We start from the raw sequence: 19880 nt of genomic DNA, 5'->3' as shown, positions 1-19880 counted from the left end.
TTTGGGTCTGTAAGGGTTAAAGGTGGACGTTTAGGTCTGTAAGGGTTAAAGGTGGACGTTTGGGTCTGTGAGGGTTAAAGGTGGACGTTTGGGTCTGTAAGGGTTAAAGGTGGACGTTTGGGTCTGTAAGGGTTAAAGGTGGACGTTTGGGTCTTTAAGGGTTAAAGGTGGACGTTTGGGTCTGTAAGGGTTAAAGGTGGACGTTTGGGTCTTTAAGGGTTAAAGGTGGACGTTAGGGTCTGTAAGGGTTAAAGGTGGACATTTGGGTCTGTAAGGGTTAAAGGTGGACGTTTGGGTCTTTAAGGGTTAAAGGTGGACGTTTGGGTCTGTAAGAGTTAAAGGTGGACGTTTGGGTCTTTAAGGGTTAAAGGTGGACGTTTAGGTCTGTAAGGGTTAAAGGTGGACGTTTGGGTCTGTAAGAGTTAAAGGTGGACGTTTGGGTCTGTAAGGGTTAAAGGTGGACGTTTGGGTCTGTAAGGGTTGAAGGTGGACGTTTGGATCTGTAAGAGTTAAAGGTGGACGTTTGGGTCTTTAAAGGTTAGAGGTGGACGTTTGGGTCTGTAAGGGTTAAAGGTGGACGTTTGGGTGTTTAAGGGTTAAAGCTGAATGTTTGGGTCTGTAAGAGTTAAAGGTAGACGTTTGGGTCTGTAAGGGTTAAAGGTGGACGTTTGGGTGTTTAAGGGTTAAAGCTGGACGTTTGGGTCTGTAAGAGTTAAAGGTGGACGTTTGGGTCTGTAAGGGGTAAAGGTGGACGTTTGGGTGTTTAAGGGTTAAAGTTGGATGTTTGGGTCTGTAAGAGTTAAAGGTGGACGTTTGGGTCTGTAAGGGTTAAAGGTGGACGTTTGGGTCTGTAAGGGTTAAAGGTGGACGTTTGGGTCTGTAAGGATTAGAGGTGGACGTTTGGGTCTTTAAGGGTTAAAGGTGGACGTTTGGGTGTTAAAGGGTTAAAGGTGGATGTTTGGGTCTGTAAGGGTTAAAGGTGGACGTTTGGGTCTGTAAGGGTTAAAGGTGGATGTTTGGGTGTTAAAGGGTTAAAGGTGGACGTTTGGGTCTGTAAGGGTTAAAGGAGGACGTTTGGGTCTGTAAGGGTTAAAGGAGGACGTTTGGGTCTGTAAGGGTTAAAGGTGGACGTTTGGGTCTGTAAGGGTTAAAGGATGACGTTTGGGTCTGTAAGGGTTAAAGGTGGATGTTTGGGTCTGTAAGGGTTAAAGGTGGACGTTTGGGTCTTTAAGGGTTTAAGGTGGACGTTTGGATCTTTAAGGGTTAAAGGTGGACGTTTGGATCTTTAAGTGTTAAAGGTGGATGTTTGGGTGTTTAAGGGTTAAAGGTGGACGTTTGGGTCTGTAAGGGTTAAAGGTGGACGTTTGGGTCTGTAAGGGTTAAAGGTGGATGTTTGGGTCTGTAAGGGTTAAAGGTGGACGTTTGGGTCTTTAAGGGTTAAAGGTGGACGTTTGGATCTTTAAGGGTTAAAGGTGGATGTTTGGGTCTGTAAGGGTTAAAGGTGGACGTTTGGATCTTTAAGTGTTAAAGGTGGATGTTTGGGTGTTTAAGGGTTAAAGGTGGACGTTTGGGTGTTTAAGGGTTAAAGGTGTCTTCAGTTCAGATGCTCCTCCTCAGTGTCTGGCTCTGTTCCTTCAGTAAATCAGACTTTAATAAATCCCACACCACCTCCTTCAGTGATTTGTTTGTTGGAAACTTGGACGTGGACGTAGCAGCGGCAGAGGAGGAGTTCCAACTGAGGCAGAGGTCCAAACACCCAGACCCTTCACAGAATTCAAACACACACAAACTCCTGTCAGAGGACAGTGATGAGACTGGTCCACCTTCTGTCTGTCCTTGTGTCTGTCCTTGTGTCTGTCCTTGTGTCTGCTCAGGACTCATGTACATGTCAGGTGTTAATAACTGCTGTCATCATCCATCCGTCTACTCCTCCATTTATCCATATCCTCAGCTTTTAAAAACAGCCACAGTCAGGAGCTGCAGGGGAACTTCAAAATAAAAGCCCAGGATGATGATCATCTTCAACACACTTGGTGCAGATCACACTTCACTGTACTCTCTAAACCAGGGCTGTCAAACATGCGGCCCGGGGCCCAAATGCATCCCCTCAAAGGTTCCAATCCGACCCCTGGGATGAATTTACAAAGTGTATATGTAAATTCCACAGTCTAGGCTGTGGAACTCATTTTAGTGTGGGTTCCACATCCAGACCAATCTGATCTACAGTCAAATAATAACAGCAGAAGATCCCACACAAAAGGACTGCAGATTTACTACTGGGTTTGATGGGAAAAAAAAAATTATATTATGCCTACAGATAATCCATCCATCCATTATCCACCGCTTATCCGGGGCCGGGTCGCGGGGGTAACAGTCTAAGCAGGGATGCCCAGACTTCCCTCTCCCCAGACTCCTCCTCCAGCTCTTCCGGGGGGACCCCGAGGCGTTCCCAGGCCAGCTGAGAGATATAGTCTCTCCAACGTGTCCTGGGTCTTCCCTGAGGTCTCCTCCCGGTGGGACATGCCCGGAACACCTCCCCAGGGAGGCGTCCAGGAGGCATCCGAAACAGATGGCCGAGCCACCTCAGCTGGCCCCTCTCGACGCGGAGGAGTAGCGGCTCTACTCCGAGCTCCTCCCTGGTGACTGAGCTCCTCACCCTATCCCTAAGGGTGCGCCCAGACACCCTGCGGAGGAAACTCATTTGGACCGCTTGTATCCGGGATCTTGTCCTTTCGGTCATGACCCAAAGCTCATGACCATAGGTGAGGGTAGGAACGTAGATTGACCGGTAAATCCAGAGCTTCTCCTCTCAGCTCAGCTCCTTCTTCACCACAACCAACCGGTACAGCGACTGCATCACTGCAGACGCTGCACCGATCTGCCTGTCAATCTCACGCTCCATCCTTCCCTCACTCATGAACAAGACCCCGAGATACTTGAACTCCTCCACTTGGGGCAAAGACTCCCCACAGACCCGGAGAGGGCAGACCACCTTTTTCCGGTCGAGAACCACGGCCTCGGATTTGGAGGTGCTGATCCTCATCCCGCTCGCTTCACACTCGGCTGCAAACCGCCCCAGTGCACGCTGAAGGTCCAGGTCTGATGAGGCCAACAGGACAACGTCACCTGCAAAAAGCAGAGATGAAATCCTGTGGTCCCCAAACCGGACCCCCTCCGGCCCTTGGCTGCGCCTAGAAATTCTGTCCATAAAAATTATGAACAGAACCGGTGACAAAGGACAGCCCTGCCGGAGACCAACGTGCACCTGGAACAGGTCTGACTTACTGCCGGCAATGCGAACCAGGCTCCTGCTTCGGTCATACAAAGACCCCATACTCCCGAAGCACCCCCCACAGGATACCACAAGGGACACGGTCGAACGCCTTCTCCAGATCCACAAAACACATGTGGACTGGTTGGGCAAACTCCCATGAACCCTCGAGCACCCGATGGAGAGTATAGAGGTGGTCCAGCGTTCCGCGGCCGGGACGAAAACCACATTGTTCCTCCTGGATCCAAGGTTCGACTATCGGTCGGATCCTCCTCTCCAGTACCCCGGAATAGACTTTCCCTGGTAGGCTGAGGAGTGTGATCCCCCTGTAGTTGGAGCACATCCTCCGGTCCCCCTTCTTAAAAAGGGGGACCACCACCCCGGTCTGCCAATCCAGAGGTACTGTCCCCGACCGCCACGCGATGTTACAGAGACGTGTCAACCAAGACAGTCCCTGCACATCCAGAGACTTAAGGTACTCAGGGTGAATCTCATCCACCCCCGGTGCCCTGCCACCGAGGAGCTTGTGAACCACCTCGGTGACTTCAGCTTGGGTGATGGACGAGTTCACCTCTGGGACCTCAGCCTCTGCTTCCTCCATGGAAGACGTGACAGTGGGATTGAGGAGATCCTCGAAGAATTCCTTCCACCGTCCGACAACATCCCCAGTCGAGGTCAGCAGCTCCCCACTTCCACTGTAAACAGTGTTGGTGGCGCACTGCTTTCCCCTTCTGAGGCGCTGGATGGTTTGCCAGAATTTCCTCGAGGCTGACCGATAGTCCTCCTCCATGGCCTCCCCAAACTCCACCCAGACCCGAGTTTTTGCCTCCACAACTGCTCGGGCTGCAGCTCGCTTGGCCTTCCGGTACCCATCAGCTGCCTCAGGAGTCCCACGGGCCAACAAGGCCCGATAAGACTCCTTCTTCAGCTTGACGGCATCCCTTACTTCCGGGGTCCACCACCGGGTTCGGGGATTGCCGCCACGACAAGCACCGGAGACCTTGCGACCACAGCTCCGAGCAGCCACTTCGACAATGGAGGTGGAGAACATGGTCCACTCGGACTCAATGTCCCCAGCCTCCCCTGGGATCTGGGAGAAGCTCTCCTACAGATAATGACAACTTCAAATTTTTGTCTTTGTTTTAGTGCAAAAAAAAAAAAAATCACATTAAATTGTGAAACTCTTTCCATTTCCAAACTCTCCTGTACCAATAAAATGTGACTAACCTGAACAAATGTGTCCAACCTGAAATGTCTGTATTAAATTCAGTCCAGTTTGAACTCTTTTCTTCCTGTTCCTCAGTGTTTAGTGTCTTTGGAGATCTGATCCAGAATGCACATGGACTAATGAGAAGTGGAGGAAGAAGATTATTAAAATTAAAAAGATTTTTGTTAAAAAATGTCCTTTTTTTCAAGGTTATTCACGTTTTTTTGCTTGTTTGGATCGTTTATAAAACTAAGTATTTTCATAATTTAATGGGTTTTTGCACTTTAACACAGACATAAATTGTCAGTTGTCATTATTCACAGGTTCTTCTGTTCTTATTTGACTGGTTGGGTCCACTGCAGATCAGATCAGACTGAATGTGGAACCTGAAAGAACAGGAGTTGGAGAACCCTGGTCTAATGTAATATTTAGTAGAATTAGCATCTGCATATTTTAATGGCAGGTCACTTTGAATTCATTTAGTGTTTTGATCTATTTAACATTCAGTTTTTAAACTCAATACAAAATAACTAACGTAGTCCCAGGGATTTAAACAATGATCTATCTATCTATCTATCTATCTATCTATCTATCTATCTATCTATCTATCTATCTATCTATCTATCTATCTATCTATCTATCTATCTATCTATCGTTGTATTGTTCTATCGTTCTATATATCATTCTATCTATTGTTCTATCGTTCTATCGCTCTATCGTTCTATCTATTGTTCTATTGTTCTATCTATCATTCTATCTATTGTTCTATCATTCTATCTATCGCTCTATCGTTCTATCTATTGTTCTATGTCGTTCTATTTATCGTTCTATCTATTGTTCTATCGTTCTATCTATCATTCTATCTATCGTTCTATCGTTCTATCTATTGTTCTATCTATCGTTCTATCTATCATTCTATCGTTCTATCTATCGTTCTATCTATCGTTCTATCATTCTATCTATCGTTCTATCTATTGTTCTATCGTTCTATTGTTCTATCTATCGTTCTATCTATCGTTCTATCTATTGTTCTATCGTTCTATCTATCGTTCTATCTATCATTCTATCGTTCTATCTATTGTTCTATCGTTCTATCTATCGTTCTATCTATTGTTCTATCGTTCTATCTGTCATTCTATCTGTCGTTCTATCGTTCTATCTATCATTCTATCTATCGTTCTATCATTCTATCTGTCGTTCTATCCATCGTTCTATCGTTCTATCTATCGTCCTATCGTTCTATCTGTCGTTCTATCTATCGTTCTATCATTCTATCTGTCGTTCTATCTATCATTCTATCGTTCTATCTATTGTTCTATCGTTCTATCTATTGTTCTATCGTTCTATCTAACGTTCTATCTATCGTTCTATCGTTCTATCTATTGTTCTATCGTTCTATCTATCGTTCTATCGTTCTATCTATTGTTCTATCGTTCTATCTATCGTTCTATCTATCGTTCTATCTGTCATTCTATCTATCGTTCTATCTGTCGTTCTATCGTTGTATCTATCATTCTATCTATCGTTCTATCTGTCGTTCTATCCATCGTTCTATCTATCGTTCTATAGTTCTATCTGTCGTTCTATCTATCGTTCTATCGTTCTATCTATCGTTCTATCTGTCGTTCTATCTATCGTTCTATCTGTTGTTCTATCTATCGTTCTATCTGTTGTTCTATCTATCGTTCTATCTATCGTTCTATCTGTCGTTCTATCGTTCTATCTGTCGTTCTATCTATCGTTCTATCGTTCTATCTGTCGTTCTATCTATCGTTCTATTGTTCTATCTATCGTTCTATCTATCGTTCTATCTATCGTTCTATCTGTCATTCTATTGTTCTATCTATCGTTCTATCTATCGTTCTATCTGTCATTCTATTGTTCTATCTATCGTTCTATCGATCGTTCTATCTATCGTTCTATCTGTCATTCTATCGTTCTATCTGTCATTCTATTGTTCTATCTGTCGTTCTATCTATCGTTCTATCGTTCTATCTATCGTTCTGTCGTTCTATCTGTCGTTCTATGTATCGTTCTATCGTTCTATCTATCGTTCTATCGTTCTATCTATCGTTCTGTCGTTCTATCTGTCGTTCTATGTATCGTTCTATCGTTCTATCTATCGTTCTATCGTTCTATCTATCGTTCTATCTATCGTTCTATTGTTCTATCTGTCGTTCTATCTGTCGTTCTATGTATCGTTCTATCGTTCTATGTATCGTTCTATCGTTCTATCTATCGTTCTGTTGTTCTATCTGTCGTTCTATGTATCGTTCTATCGTTCTATCTATCGTTCTATCGTTCTATCTATCGTTCTGTCGTTCTATCTGTCGTTCTATGTATCGTTCTATCGTTCTATCTAAAGTCTTCTTCTGTCCCTCCTGGGTGGTGTCTCCTTCAGACTGGGTCTTCTACCACAGGTCCTGCAGTCTGAGGGTTCTGTTCAGGATCTTCTCTGTTCCTAGGGTTGTGCTCTGTTGGACTCAGATCTCTGCTGTTGTTCCTATTATCAGTATGATCAGTAACATTCGTTCAGCCAGTATATAAAATCAGTATTATTTAAGTAGCACTTGTTAAACTAAGATGATTAATACTGATACAAACATTTGTATTAATGTTTCTTATCTTCTGTGAGAGATGCTGAAATGTGATGCTTTTATTTTGTAGACAACCCGCTTCATTTCCGGTATGGTTACCTACGCTGACTTGATGCAGTTTTCGCAGCTGTACAGTAAAAGTTGCGTAAAGACACTGAGTCTGAGTTTTACAGTTGGACTTGGCTCCTGTGTGTGTGTGTGTGTGTGTGTGTGTGTGTGTGTGTGTGTGTGTGTGTGTGTGTGTGTGTGTGTGTGTGTAAACCAGCCCAGCTGCCTGTGGACTGTCAACACCCACACACCGGCACTAATGACACCGGTACCAAACAGCAGACAGAACCGAACCCAGAGGAGGAAGTCCCACAAATGAAGCCGAAACACGGACACCAAACAGGTCAGACTGCACAAGAAACCCTGACAGGTACTGAGTCTGAACCACAACTCACATCTGTTTGGACTTTTACAGACAGTTTAGGCCAAAACGAAACGAAAGAAGAATTATAATAATAACAGCCTAGCAGAACATGTTGAAGTATAGTATGCTAACATTAAAATTAGCTTTGTTACACCCAGTCACCAAGTCAAGACCAACTGTAACTTAATATTTGATATATATAAAAATGTACCATATTTATGATACAATTTTAAAAAAGAATATAAAGGGTAAAGGAGCTTAACCTGGTGCTAGCATCTTAGCATGTAGCTTGATGCTAGGTGACGATGCTAGCAAGATGTATATAAAAAAAAATACAACAATTAATTAGGTGTTAAAAGTAGACACAACTTAGAATTTTACCTTTAGCATACGTATTACAGTTTTTTTTAATTATTGCCTTAAGTGATGATAAAGGAAGCACATTTATAAAAAGAGTATAAAGGGTAAAACAGCGTAACCTGTGCTAGCATCTTAGCATGTAGCTTGATGCTAGGTGACGATGCTAGCAAGATGTATATAAAAAAAAATACAACAATTAATTAGGTGTTAAAAGTAGACACAACTTAGAATTTTATCCTTTAGCATACGTATTACAGTTTTTTTTAATTATTGCCTTAAGTGATGATAAAGGAAGCACATTTATAAAAAGAGTATAAAGGGTAAAACAGCGTAACCTGTGCTAGCATCTTAGCATGTAGCTTGATGCTAGGTGACGATGCTAACCACCTAGCTTGATGTTCACAAAAAAATACAAAAATTAATTAGGTGTTAAAAGTTGACACAACTTATAATTTTATCATTTAGCATACGTTCTACAGATTTTTTTTTTTAACTATTGCCTTAAGTGACGATAAAGTAAGCGTAATTTCTCAAATATTCAAGTTACATGTTATGTTTGCAACAAGTTACCACTGTTTTAAATACTATAATAATTGTATATTATATATATTTTATTATATCTTACATCTTCACACAGCAGAGGACAAAAAAAATTTCTAGACAGGTTTACTGTAAACATACAAACCTCCTTGGGTACTTCTTACCGGTTCTGTAAGGCTCTTTTATTTTGGCGGGTCAAACCGGAAGTGTTGTACTCTCGCGTACTTGACGTCCGGCTGTGTTTCATTAGGAGTGAAGACGCTCTGAAGGAAAGAAAGAAAAGAAGGAAAGAAGCGTTTGTGCAGACTGGAGGACATGCGGCGGGTTCTGAGACAAACTTTTCACACACTTAACTTTCAGCGAGTGGAAAACCACAGCTGAAGTGTGAAGAATGCACTGAAGGAGAGGAGGAAGAGGAGGAAGAGGAAGAGGAGCCGTTCACTCCTATTGATCCTGTGTTCAGAGGTATTGATCCTGTGTTCAGAGGTATTGATCCTGTCTTCAGAGGTATTGATCCTGTGTTCAGAGGTATTGATCCTGTGTTCAGAGGTATTGATCCTGTGTTCAGAGGTATTGATCCAGTCTGAACTAATTCAGAGTCAGATCGGTGTTAGTGTTCAGACAGATGTAAAACCGGAGAAGATCTGTGCATGAGTTCAGCAAAATGTTTGAGTCAGACTGAAGTGAGTCCTGCTGCTGTTTTATATTTTACTTCTGAAGGATTTTACATATAATATAATATAGTTAGGTTTGTGTATCAGCAAGAATCTGGTGATACGATACAAATCACAATACTAGGATCATGATACAATATGTCACGATATATCATGATACTGTTAAAAAGGCAATTTTTTGTTTCTTTCTTTTTTAAAATGATTATTTCCTTGAAGAATTGAAATACAGCAGAAATCTGCGCAAATACTAAACACATTTTTATTTGATCCCAACAGGATCTAATGTTCTATCACAAAATGTTCCTGTGTTCAAACTGAAATTCTGTTTTACAGACATTCCAGTTTCAGATCCTGTTCAAATGTTCAGATTCTATTAGTTCACAACTAACATCAGAACAGGATTTGAGTTCAATCCCAACAAAGGAACCAACATTATTGAATAAAAGAATGTGAAATAATAATTAATAAAATAGAAACAAAAAAGAAAAACAAAACTACAAAAACAAGAAAAGCACTTAGAGAGCGCAGACCTCTGCCAAGACAGATCTGCCCCCCCCCTCCCCGATCACCACCAAAATTTGATCATTTCTTCCTTGTGCCAGTATCAATATTTCCTGAAAATTTCATGAAAATCCGTCCATAACTTTTTGAGTTATCCTGCTAACAAACATGCACGCACGCAAACACACAAACACTCAAAGCAGTGATCACAATGATTCCTGGTGGAGGTAATGAACCTCCACCATATCTGCGTGAATAATAATAATAATAATATTTGAATAAATACCTAAAAATATTGGTACAGTACTTTTTAATATCGATACCGATTCGATATCGATTTGTGAAATGAAATATTATGATATATTGCAGAACTGATATTTTCTTACAGCCCTAAATATAATATAATATAATATAATATAATATAATGTTGGCTGCATGTTCATTGAAGCTGATCTTAGGGTTCAGCACCAGTCTGAGCTGCAGACTCAACCACACCAGGGCATTCATGTCCAACATTCAGTCACAGGCAAAGGGATGTGTTTATGTGTGTCTGCAGCAAGCTTATTATTGTTAATGAAATGACCAAAACTAGAACTGAAAAAGCATTTTCGTTCACTGAAATACATAAAAACTATAATTAAAAGAAAAAAAACGGAACTAACTGAAACTGTATTGTGTGTTTACAAAACTAACTTAAACGGATAAAAATCATGCGTAAAATTCCCTTCGTTTTCGTCTTTGTCAATGTTGGATTGATATGAAATTGATTTATTTTGCTCAAGCAATTTTAGTTGGTGGCACCATACGACACTTTTTGGTCCGTCACTTGTGTTCACTTGTGGTTTCCAGTCGTCTTCTGGTCCCCACTCTACCTGGAAACATGGAGACTAAAGCAGCAGAGTCCTGTCTGGGATTGATTTGAATAGGAGCACAGAGAAGAAGAGAAAAGAGACCACTGAACTACAACTAAGCAGCTAATAAACACTATCAAACCTGCTGTAAAAACTAATTAAAACGAACTGAATTAGAGAAAAAAAGTCCAAACTAAATTAAACTAAACTAGAATGAAAAATCCAAAACTATTAGAACCTTGGTGTGTAGTGCTGTTGCCATGACGACCAGTATGTAACCCGCTGTTAAACCAGTTGACCCTCAGCAGTCAGTCGTTGCGGTGTCCAGCTGCCGTCCGTCGTCTGTCATGTATAAAACCAACCCAGCCCTGGGCCTTTGGCTTCAGCCTCCAAACATGTCTGATTACAAACACCAGCACAGCCTGGTCTGGACCAAACACTGCAGCGTTCAGGAAATGCACGGATAAAGACGATGAAAAGAGTCTGATGAAAAGCACTGCAACAGCCTGGACACAGGCAGACGCAAAAACTGTCCTTTCATATTTACAGGAACATGTCTGTGTCCAGGAAGACATGAAGACAATGAAAATACATTTGAACACTATGGAGCTGGACCATTTTAACCCTTACAGACCCAAACGTCCTCCTTTAACCCTTAAAGACCCAAACGTCCACCTTTAACCCTTACAGACCCAAACGTCCACCTTTAACCCTTACAGACCCAAATGTTCACCTTTAACCCTTAAAGACCCAAACGTCCACCTTTAACCCTTACAGACCCAAATGTTCACCTTTAACCCTTACAGACCCAAACGTCCACCTTTAACCCTTACAGACCCAAACGTCCACCTTTAACCCTTACAGACCCAAACGTCCTCCTTTAACCCTTACAGACCCAAACGTCCACCTTTAACCCTTACAGACCCAAATGTTCACCTTTAACCCTTAAAGACCCAAACGTCCACCTTTAACCCTTACAGACCCAAATGTCCACCTTTAACCCTTAAACACCCAAACGTCCACCTTTAACCCTTACAGACCCAAACGTCCACCTTTAACCCTTACAGACCCAAACGTCCTCCTTTAACCCTTACAGACCCAAACGTCCACCTTTAACCCTTACAGACCCAAACGTCCTCCTTTAACCCTTACAGACCCAAACGTCCTCCTTTAACCCTTACAGACCCAACGTCCACCTTTAACCCTTACAGACCCAAACGTCCACCTTTAACCCTTACAGACCCAAACGTCCACCTTTAACCCTTACAGACCCAAACGTCCACCTTTAACCCTTACAGACCCAAACGTCCACCTTTAACCCTTACAGACCCAAACGTCCTCCTTTAACCCTTACAGACCCAAACGTCCACCTTTAACCCTTACAGACCCAAACGTCCACCTTTAACCCTTACAGACCCAAATGTTCACCTTTAACCCTTACAGACCCAAACGTCCACCTTTAACCCTTACAGACCCAAACGTCCTCCTTTAACCCTTACAGACCCAAACATCCACCTTTAACCCTTACAGACCCAAACGTCCACCTTTAACCCTTACAGACCCAAACGTCCACCTTTAACCCTTACAGACCCAAACGTCCACCTTTAACCCTTACAGACCCAAACGTCCACCTTTAACCCTTACAGACCCAAATGTCCACCTTTAACCCTTACAGACCCAAACGTCCACCTTTAACCCTTAAACACCCAAACGTCCACCTTTAACCCTTACAGACCCAAACGTCCACCTTAACCCTTAAACACCCAAACGTCCTCCTTTAACCCTTACAGACCCAAACGTCCACCTTTAACCCTTACAGACCCAAACGTCCACCTTTAACCCTTACAAACCCAAACGTCCACCTTTAACCCTTACAGACCCAAACGTCCTCCTTTAACCTTACAGACCCAAACGTCCACCTTTAACCCTTACAGACCCAAACGTCCACCTTTAACCCTTACAGACCCAAACGTCCTCCTTTAACCCTTACAGACCCAAACGTCCACCTTTAACCCTTACAGATCCAAACGTCCACCTTTAACCCTTAAAGACCCAAACGTCCTCCTTTAACCCTTACAGACCCAAACGTCCACCTTTAACCCTTACAGACCCAAACGTCCTCCTTTAACCCTTACAGACCCAAACGTCCACCTTTAACCCTTACAGACCCAAACGTCCACCTTTAACCCTTACAGACCCAAACGTCCACCTTTAACCCTTACAGACCCAAACGTCCACCTTTAACCCTTACAGACCCAAACGTCCACCTTTAACCCTTAAAGACCCAAACGTCCACCTTTAACCCTTAAACACCCAAATGTCCACCTTTACCCCTTACAGACCCAAACGTCCACCTTTAACCCTTACACACCCAAACGTCCACCTTTAACCCTTACAGACCCAAACGTCCACCTTTAACCCTTACAGACCCAAACGTCCACCTTTAACCCTTACAGACCCAAACGTCCACCTTTAACCCTTACAGACCCAAACGTCCTCCTTTAACCCTTACAGACCCAAACGTCCACCTTTAACCCTTACAGATCCAAACGTCCACCTTTAACCCTTAAAGACCCAAACGTCCTCCTTTAACCCTTACAGACCCAAACGTCCTCCTTTAACCCTTACAGACCCAAACGTCCTCCTTTAACCCTTACAGACCCAAACGTCCACCTTTAACCCTTACAGACCCAAACGTCCACCTTTAACCCTTACAGACCCAAACGTCCACCTTTAACCCTTACAGACCCAAACGTCCACCTTTAACCCTTACAGACCCAAACGTCCACCTTTAACCCTTACAGACCCAAACGTCCACCTTTAACCCTTACAGACCCAAACGTCCACCTTTAACCCTTAAAGACCCAAACGTCCACCTTTAACCCTTAAACACCCAAATGTCCACCTTTACCCCTTACAGACCCAAACGTCCACCTTTAACCCTTACACACCCAAACGTCCACCTTTAACCCTTACAGACCCAAACGTCCACCTTTAACCCTTACAGACCCAAACGTCCACCTTTAACCCTTACAGACCCAAACGTCCACCTTTAACCCTTACAGACCCAAACGTCCACCTTTAACCCTTAAACACCCAAACGTCCACCTTTAACCCTTACAGACCCAAACGTCCTCCTTTACCCCTTACACACCCAAACGTCCACCTTTAACCCTTACACACCCAAACGTCCACCTTTAACCCTTAAAGACCCAAACGTCCACCTTTAACCCTTAAAGACCCAAATGTTCACCTTTAACCCTTAAAGCCCCAAACGTCCACCTTTAACCCTTACAGACCCAAACGTCCACCTTTAACCCTTAAAGCCCCAGACGTCCACCTTTAACCCTTAAAGCCCCAGACGTCCACCTTTAACCCTTACAGACCCAAACGTCCACCTTTAACCCTTACAGACCCAAACGTCCACCTTTAACCCTTACAGACCCAAACGTCCACCTTTAACCCTTACAGACCCAAACGTCCACCTTTAACCCTTACAGACACAAACGTCCACCTTTAACCCTAACAGACCCAAACGTCCACCTTTAACCCTTACAGATCCAAACGTCCACCTTTAACCCTAACAGACCCAAACGTCCACCTTTAACCCTAACAGACCCAAACGTCCACCTTTAACCCTTACAGACCCAAACGTCCTCCTTTAACCCTTAAAGACCCAAACGTCCACCTCTAACCCTTACAGACCCAAACGTCCTCCTTTAACCCTTACAGACCCAAACATGTCCAGGTTTATGGTGCATTTAGTGTCTGTCTTGTGTTGTGACTCCCCCTTTGTTCTGAGTGAACGCTGGTGAAATGACCCAGATTGACTGTAGACAGTCAGTGGAGTTTATTCAGACCAACAGGCCCACACTTCAGTGGAACTGTGGGAAAGTTCTAGAGGAAGTGGAAGCCAAGGACAAGCCTGGTCGTGTCTGTGGATTTGTCACCAGCAGATCTGTGAGTGTGAGCTCAGGCTGAAGTTCATCCAAGTAGGAGGAAAACAGAAGAAAGAACACCCTGAACTGGACTTACCTCATGTGGATGGTGTTTGGCCCAAAGGTCAAGGGTCGCAGCTCCAAAAGGAAGCCCATGTGGACGGTTTTTAATGTTGCAATCCCAATAACAGCCACTGGGGGGGCACTCTGGCCCCCACAGACTTACACTGAACTTCTGTTTCAGAAAATAAACTGTAAATGTTTTTTTCCCAGGAGTCCTTTTGGTCTCATCCATTTTAATTGGATTGTCTAATTAGTGAAATGAAGCTTTAACACTTAAAGACACACAACTACTGTTCTGTCGACAAGACAGATAATGAACGGTTAAAAAAAGTACCCTTTATTACTATATATATATATATATATATATATATATATATATATATATATATATATATTTATATGTGTATATATATAAATATACACATATATATTTCCTCCAGTGGCAGCTGCTCTTCTTTCAGACAGGGGAAGCTCGTTGTCAGCTCTGACGTAGCCAACAGTTTGATTGATTTAACTATCTCCAAAACAATGTTAAACTCAAACAAGAAATGATTAAATTATGGAACTGAAACAAGAAAACATTGAAATTATGTTCAGTGTAACCCAGTTAGTCCAGTGGTTGTGTTTTCTTTCAGGTCAGTAAATGAACAGTTCATTTGGTTTGTGTGATTTCCCAGCAGAATGTGTGACGGTATTAAACTGAACTGTGTCAGTGAAGGAGCAGATCTGAAAACAGCTGTCAGTCAAACAGGATTCAGCCTTTGGACCCATCCTCCAATTGCCACGCGGTAGCTCAGCGTCCGGCCCGACCAAGCTCCGCCCACAATTCCGTTCACCCCCAGAGACGCCGAGCGTCCGGGGGCAGGACAACATGGTGTCTTTATCCAATGCTGGTCCAGTTTAGAGTCAGTTTCCAGCAGTTCCACTCAGTCCCATTGAAGTGCATGGACGCTGAGCGTCTATGGACAAATGCACTGAGCAGAGATGGAGGAGAAAACACAGACACAGGAATGGAGGAGAAGTGAACAACATCCAGTCCACTGATCTGGGATCAAACTGATTCTGAACCAACTGGTCTGAGAGACGAACGTGTTCCAACACATTTGGAGTCAATGAAATGAAAACAACTGAACAGATTTGAGCATTTAATGGGAGTCATTTTAGGGTCAGAGGAGCTTCCACTGCAGTCTGACACTAAACACCTGTGGTTTCTTTTATATGTGTCATATATTTCTTCTATCTGTGGTACAGAGTTGGCCTTTTGTGTATTTTCAGTTTTTCTTTGTGTTTTTCTATATCATCAGTATTTTCTCAGTCTATATTTTAAGTATAATGTGTTTTAGTTTGTGTCCAGTCAGTTCCTGTAACAGTGACAGTAAACTTTTATCATATGTTTTCTGTTCAGATGACTGTCAGACCACCAGCACTTACACATGTGACTCCAGCTGAATTGTGGGTAATGAGAGCTCTGTCTCTCCACTACCACATGGATGTGTTTCAGATCACTCAGCGGTGCGCTCCGTTCCAGATGTGGTTTCTGATGCCAGTCCTCAGCGTTGGCATGTGTGTGTGATTATTCGCTGACTCACACACGTTCCTCTTCCACTGTAACGTCTGTTTGTTGTGTTTCATTGCAGTGAAGATGCGTCCTCCTGCCGTGGCTCTGACGCTGCTCGGCGTCTTCTTCAGACTGGACGGCCTGAGCGGACAGCGGTCCAAACCAGACCACGGCCACGACGGGGGACGCACAAAGACCCACCACACCAGACAACACCAGAACCAGCCGCACATTATATTCATCCTCATAGACGACCAGGTGTGTGTCCCAGTTCAAATATGGACTTCAAACACTTACAGCAGGTTCCAGGGACCAGGGATCACAATATAAGCAATTTTCTGAAGACGACAGTAATATAATAATATAGATCTACAGAGATGCACAAACACATACCACAGTAAACAGGACCAGCCTGGTCACATGACCATGAGCACAGGAACAGAATGGACTAGACTTCTACAGTGCTTTTCAAGGCACTCAAAGCACTTTACACTACTGATCTGTTATTCATCCACTCTGGTGGAGTTAAACTCCATCTGTATCCACACTCTGTTGGAGTTAAACTCCATCTGTATCCACACTGTGGTGGAGTTAAACTCCATTTGTGTCCACAGCTGTTCTGGGGCAGACTGAAGGAGGCGTGGCTTCATGCCGAATGGCCCCTCCCACCACCACTGAACACTCATACGCCTTCATACACCAGTGTGAGTGACAGTGGAGGCAAAGGGGCTGAAGTGTCTTGCCCAAGGACACAACGGCAGGACAGAGCTGGATTCAAACCGCCAACCCTTGTGTTATCGGACGACCTGCTCTACCTCATGTGGCCGTGGCCACCCCAAGTATTCAAATGAATGAACGAAAGAACGGCAGCACCACAATGATCACAATCTAAGGGACGTCCCAGTTTTTGCATCACAATAAGAAAAAAAAAACAAAGTCCTGTTTGGATCTGAAAGCAGCACATTTTAGAAGTTGTAGCCCTACAAATTATTTTCCATGATGATTCTAAAATGTATAATTTTTCTTAATTTCTTCACTTTCTCAGACTTGGAGGGTTTTAATCACAGATTTATCAGCACAAATTGGAAACTAGTAAGCGCTGAGTCGTTCCATTTGTCATCCAAGGCCCACAGTCAGACTAATCCGACATAACATCCCATCGCACAATGGGAGAAACTGCGGTGAAACGCTGCAGGCTTCAGTTTATGACTCCTCTGCGAAACAGTCAAACAAACACACACATGCAGGTGAAGACATGAGCTCCATCTGATATAAAAGCAAAGCAAGAATTGAGTTCGGAACCAGTTCAACCCATAAAACCACTTTTAATGAGCTATAAGATGACTGAACCAAGGTTACTATCGTTAACCAAAACTAACAAAATGACCAAAACTAGAACTGAAAAAACATTTTCGTTAACTAAAATAAATAAAAACTATAATTAAAAGAAAAACCATAACTAACTGAAACTGTATTGTGTGTTTACAAAACTAACTAAAACGGATAAAAACTATGGATAAAATTCCCTTCGTTTTCGTCTTTGTCCATGTCAGATTGATGTGAAATCAATTTCTTTGTCTCTCTCAGTTTTCTGTGCTGTCTCCATACGACACTTTTTGCTCCGTCACTTGTGTTCACTTGTGGTTTCCAGTCGTCTTCTGGTCCCCACTCTACCTGGAAACATGGAGACTAAAGCAGCAGAGTCCTGTCTGGGATTGATTTGAATAGGAGCACAGAGAAGAAGAGAGACCACTGAACTACAACTAAACTACAACTGAACTACAACTAAACTACAACTACAACTATGCATTTAAAAGAAAACAAAAACTAATAAAAACTAGAAAAGCACTCAGAGTGGCAGATCTGCCACCAAGGCAGATCCCCCCCCCCCCATCACCACCAAAATTTTATCATTTCTTCCTTGTGCCAGTATCAACATTTCCTGAAAATTTCATGAAAGTCTGTTCCATTTGTTACTTTTGCTATTATTTTTGCTATTGCTATATAACTATTTGCTAAATCTTGCTAACTAACAACAAACAAACCCTTGCAATAAACATAAGGTAACAAGATATTGTTCTAAGCTATGGGTGGGTCAAATTGGAGGCTAATCGGAGTCGTTTTGAATTTTGGATGAATTTTTGAAAATGTCTCAATGATGACAGATGGAAAATTGTAGATTTTGTGACCTTGAACTTTGGCCTACTTGGACCAGAATTTAATGGGTTGGTCCCAGGGCCAAGGCCTATCTGTGGGGAAGATTTGGGAAAGATGGGTGTGTTAGGACTGATGGTACGTGAACTGAACCCAGATGCAAGACCCTCAGACAGAAATACAATTAAAGGGGATTTATTGAATACAGTCAGAGTAAATGGTTCACACAGGAAAGTAATGGATATTTCTTCAGTGGGACTGTGTTGGGGAATCGTCTCGGCTTCTGATTCCAAGTGAACCACTTTACAGCCCAGGTCGGGAGCACACGAGGGGAACCCGACTAGGAAGAAACACAGAAGAGTCAGGGGACAGACCAGGTCATACGCGGGTGGACAATCAGACAGGCAAACGTACATGGGGATAGGCAGGCTCACGTACCCATAGTCCGGGCAGGGGTCGAAACCAGGATAGGGCACCGAGGCGGAGGAACAGACAGGGGTCAGGCGAATTCTCAGGTGTGATGAACAAACCAGGTCGAAGACAGACGAGCAGGCAGACGAGGGACAGGCAGAGACGGTGGTCGAAGGGCAAAACGGGTCACAACAGGCAGACAGACAGACAGACAGACAGGATCCAAAAACGCTGGTAAGTTAACACACCAAAAGGAGGAAAACGAACTGGCAATGAACAGGGGAAAACACAGGGTTTAAATACACAAGAGGGCGGGAAGACAATTGGACACAGGTGGAGACAATCAGGGAGGAGTCAGGTAATCAGCACAGGTGGACACAATCAGGGAAGGGAAGTAAAAACACCAGACATGACACATGAGGGAAACTTAACAAAATAAAACAGGAAATGACACACAAGACAGACAAACGAGTAAAAGTCCGGGGACTGATATGACAGGGTGGAAGAGTTTTCCCCTAAAGTTACAAACAAACAAACAAACATGCAAACACACAAAGCAAAATGATCACAATACCTCTTGGTGGAGGTAACTAGCAGACCTGCTCTAAAAACAAATTAAAACGAACTGAATTACAGAAAAAAGGTCCAAACTAAATAAAACTAAACTAGAATGAAAAATCCAAAACTATTCGAACCTTGGACTGGACTCGTGCGTCACAATACGGGTGTGAAACACAACAGTGGAACCAATGTTTAAGAGCACAGACATGAAGGAAACCAAGGAGAGATTCAGGACTAATTGAATGGACTCATGTTTTTAAAGTTGATTGGAGTGGATTATTTGATAAATGGTTTCAGCGTGGACACTGGTCTGTTGTGTTTCTTTGTCTTTGTGTTTCAATAACAGAACCAGACCTGAGTCCGGTTTTTCTGACCCTGTCCATGCCTCTCCATCAGGGCTTCAATGACATCGGCTACCACAACCCCACCATTCAAAGTCCCACTCTGGACAAACTGGCAGCAGAGGGGGTGAAGCTGGAGAACTACTACGTCCAGCCCATCTGTACTCCGTCACGCAGTCAGCTGATGACCGGCAGGTACGACCCCCCCCCCCCCCTTTCAGCCGGGTCGATCAGAACCAGACCAGTCCTACTTCTACTCACTGCAACAGGGTGAAACAGTTCGAACCAGAATGATCTGGACCATGACACAGGATTTGTTATTTTAGCTGGTTAGCAAACATATTGTCGCTGTCGGGTAGAAACGTCATAAGTCCATTTTTTTGGTCTTTTTTTGGGGGGTTTTTTTTTGGTCATAAAATATTTCTATTGGCCGGTCTTCAC

The 19880-nt window shown here is 43.3% G+C and overlaps 1 protein-coding gene across 4 annotated transcripts in view; it reads left to right on the top strand.

Moving 5' to 3' along the window:
• Positions 1-7315: 7315 nt before the first annotated feature.
• Positions 7316-19880, top strand: part of LOC115436560 (arylsulfatase I-like) — a 33713-nt gene continuing 21148 nt past the window's right edge. The window contains exons 1-3 of one of the 4 annotated variants that reach the window (XM_030159427.1): positions 7316-7466; positions 16052-16230; positions 19495-19634. In XM_030159427.1, coding sequence (XP_030015287.1) covers positions 7439-7466; positions 16052-16230; positions 19495-19634 — 347 coding nt within the window. In that variant the 5' untranslated portion in view covers positions 7316-7438. Of the gene's footprint in view, positions 7494-8637; positions 8853-8943; positions 8958-16051; positions 16231-19494; positions 19635-19880 lie in introns of those variants that run through there. The other 3 variants (XM_030159426.1, XM_030159428.1, XM_030159429.1) reach the window with 3 other exon arrangements.

The sequence above is a fragment of the Sphaeramia orbicularis genome, chromosome 17 (assembly GCF_902148855.1).
Source record: "Sphaeramia orbicularis chromosome 17, fSphaOr1.1, whole genome shotgun sequence".
Classification (NCBI taxonomy): domain Eukaryota; kingdom Metazoa; phylum Chordata; class Actinopteri; order Kurtiformes; family Apogonidae; genus Sphaeramia; species Sphaeramia orbicularis.
This window is presented reverse-complemented; position numbering and strand designations above follow the sequence as displayed.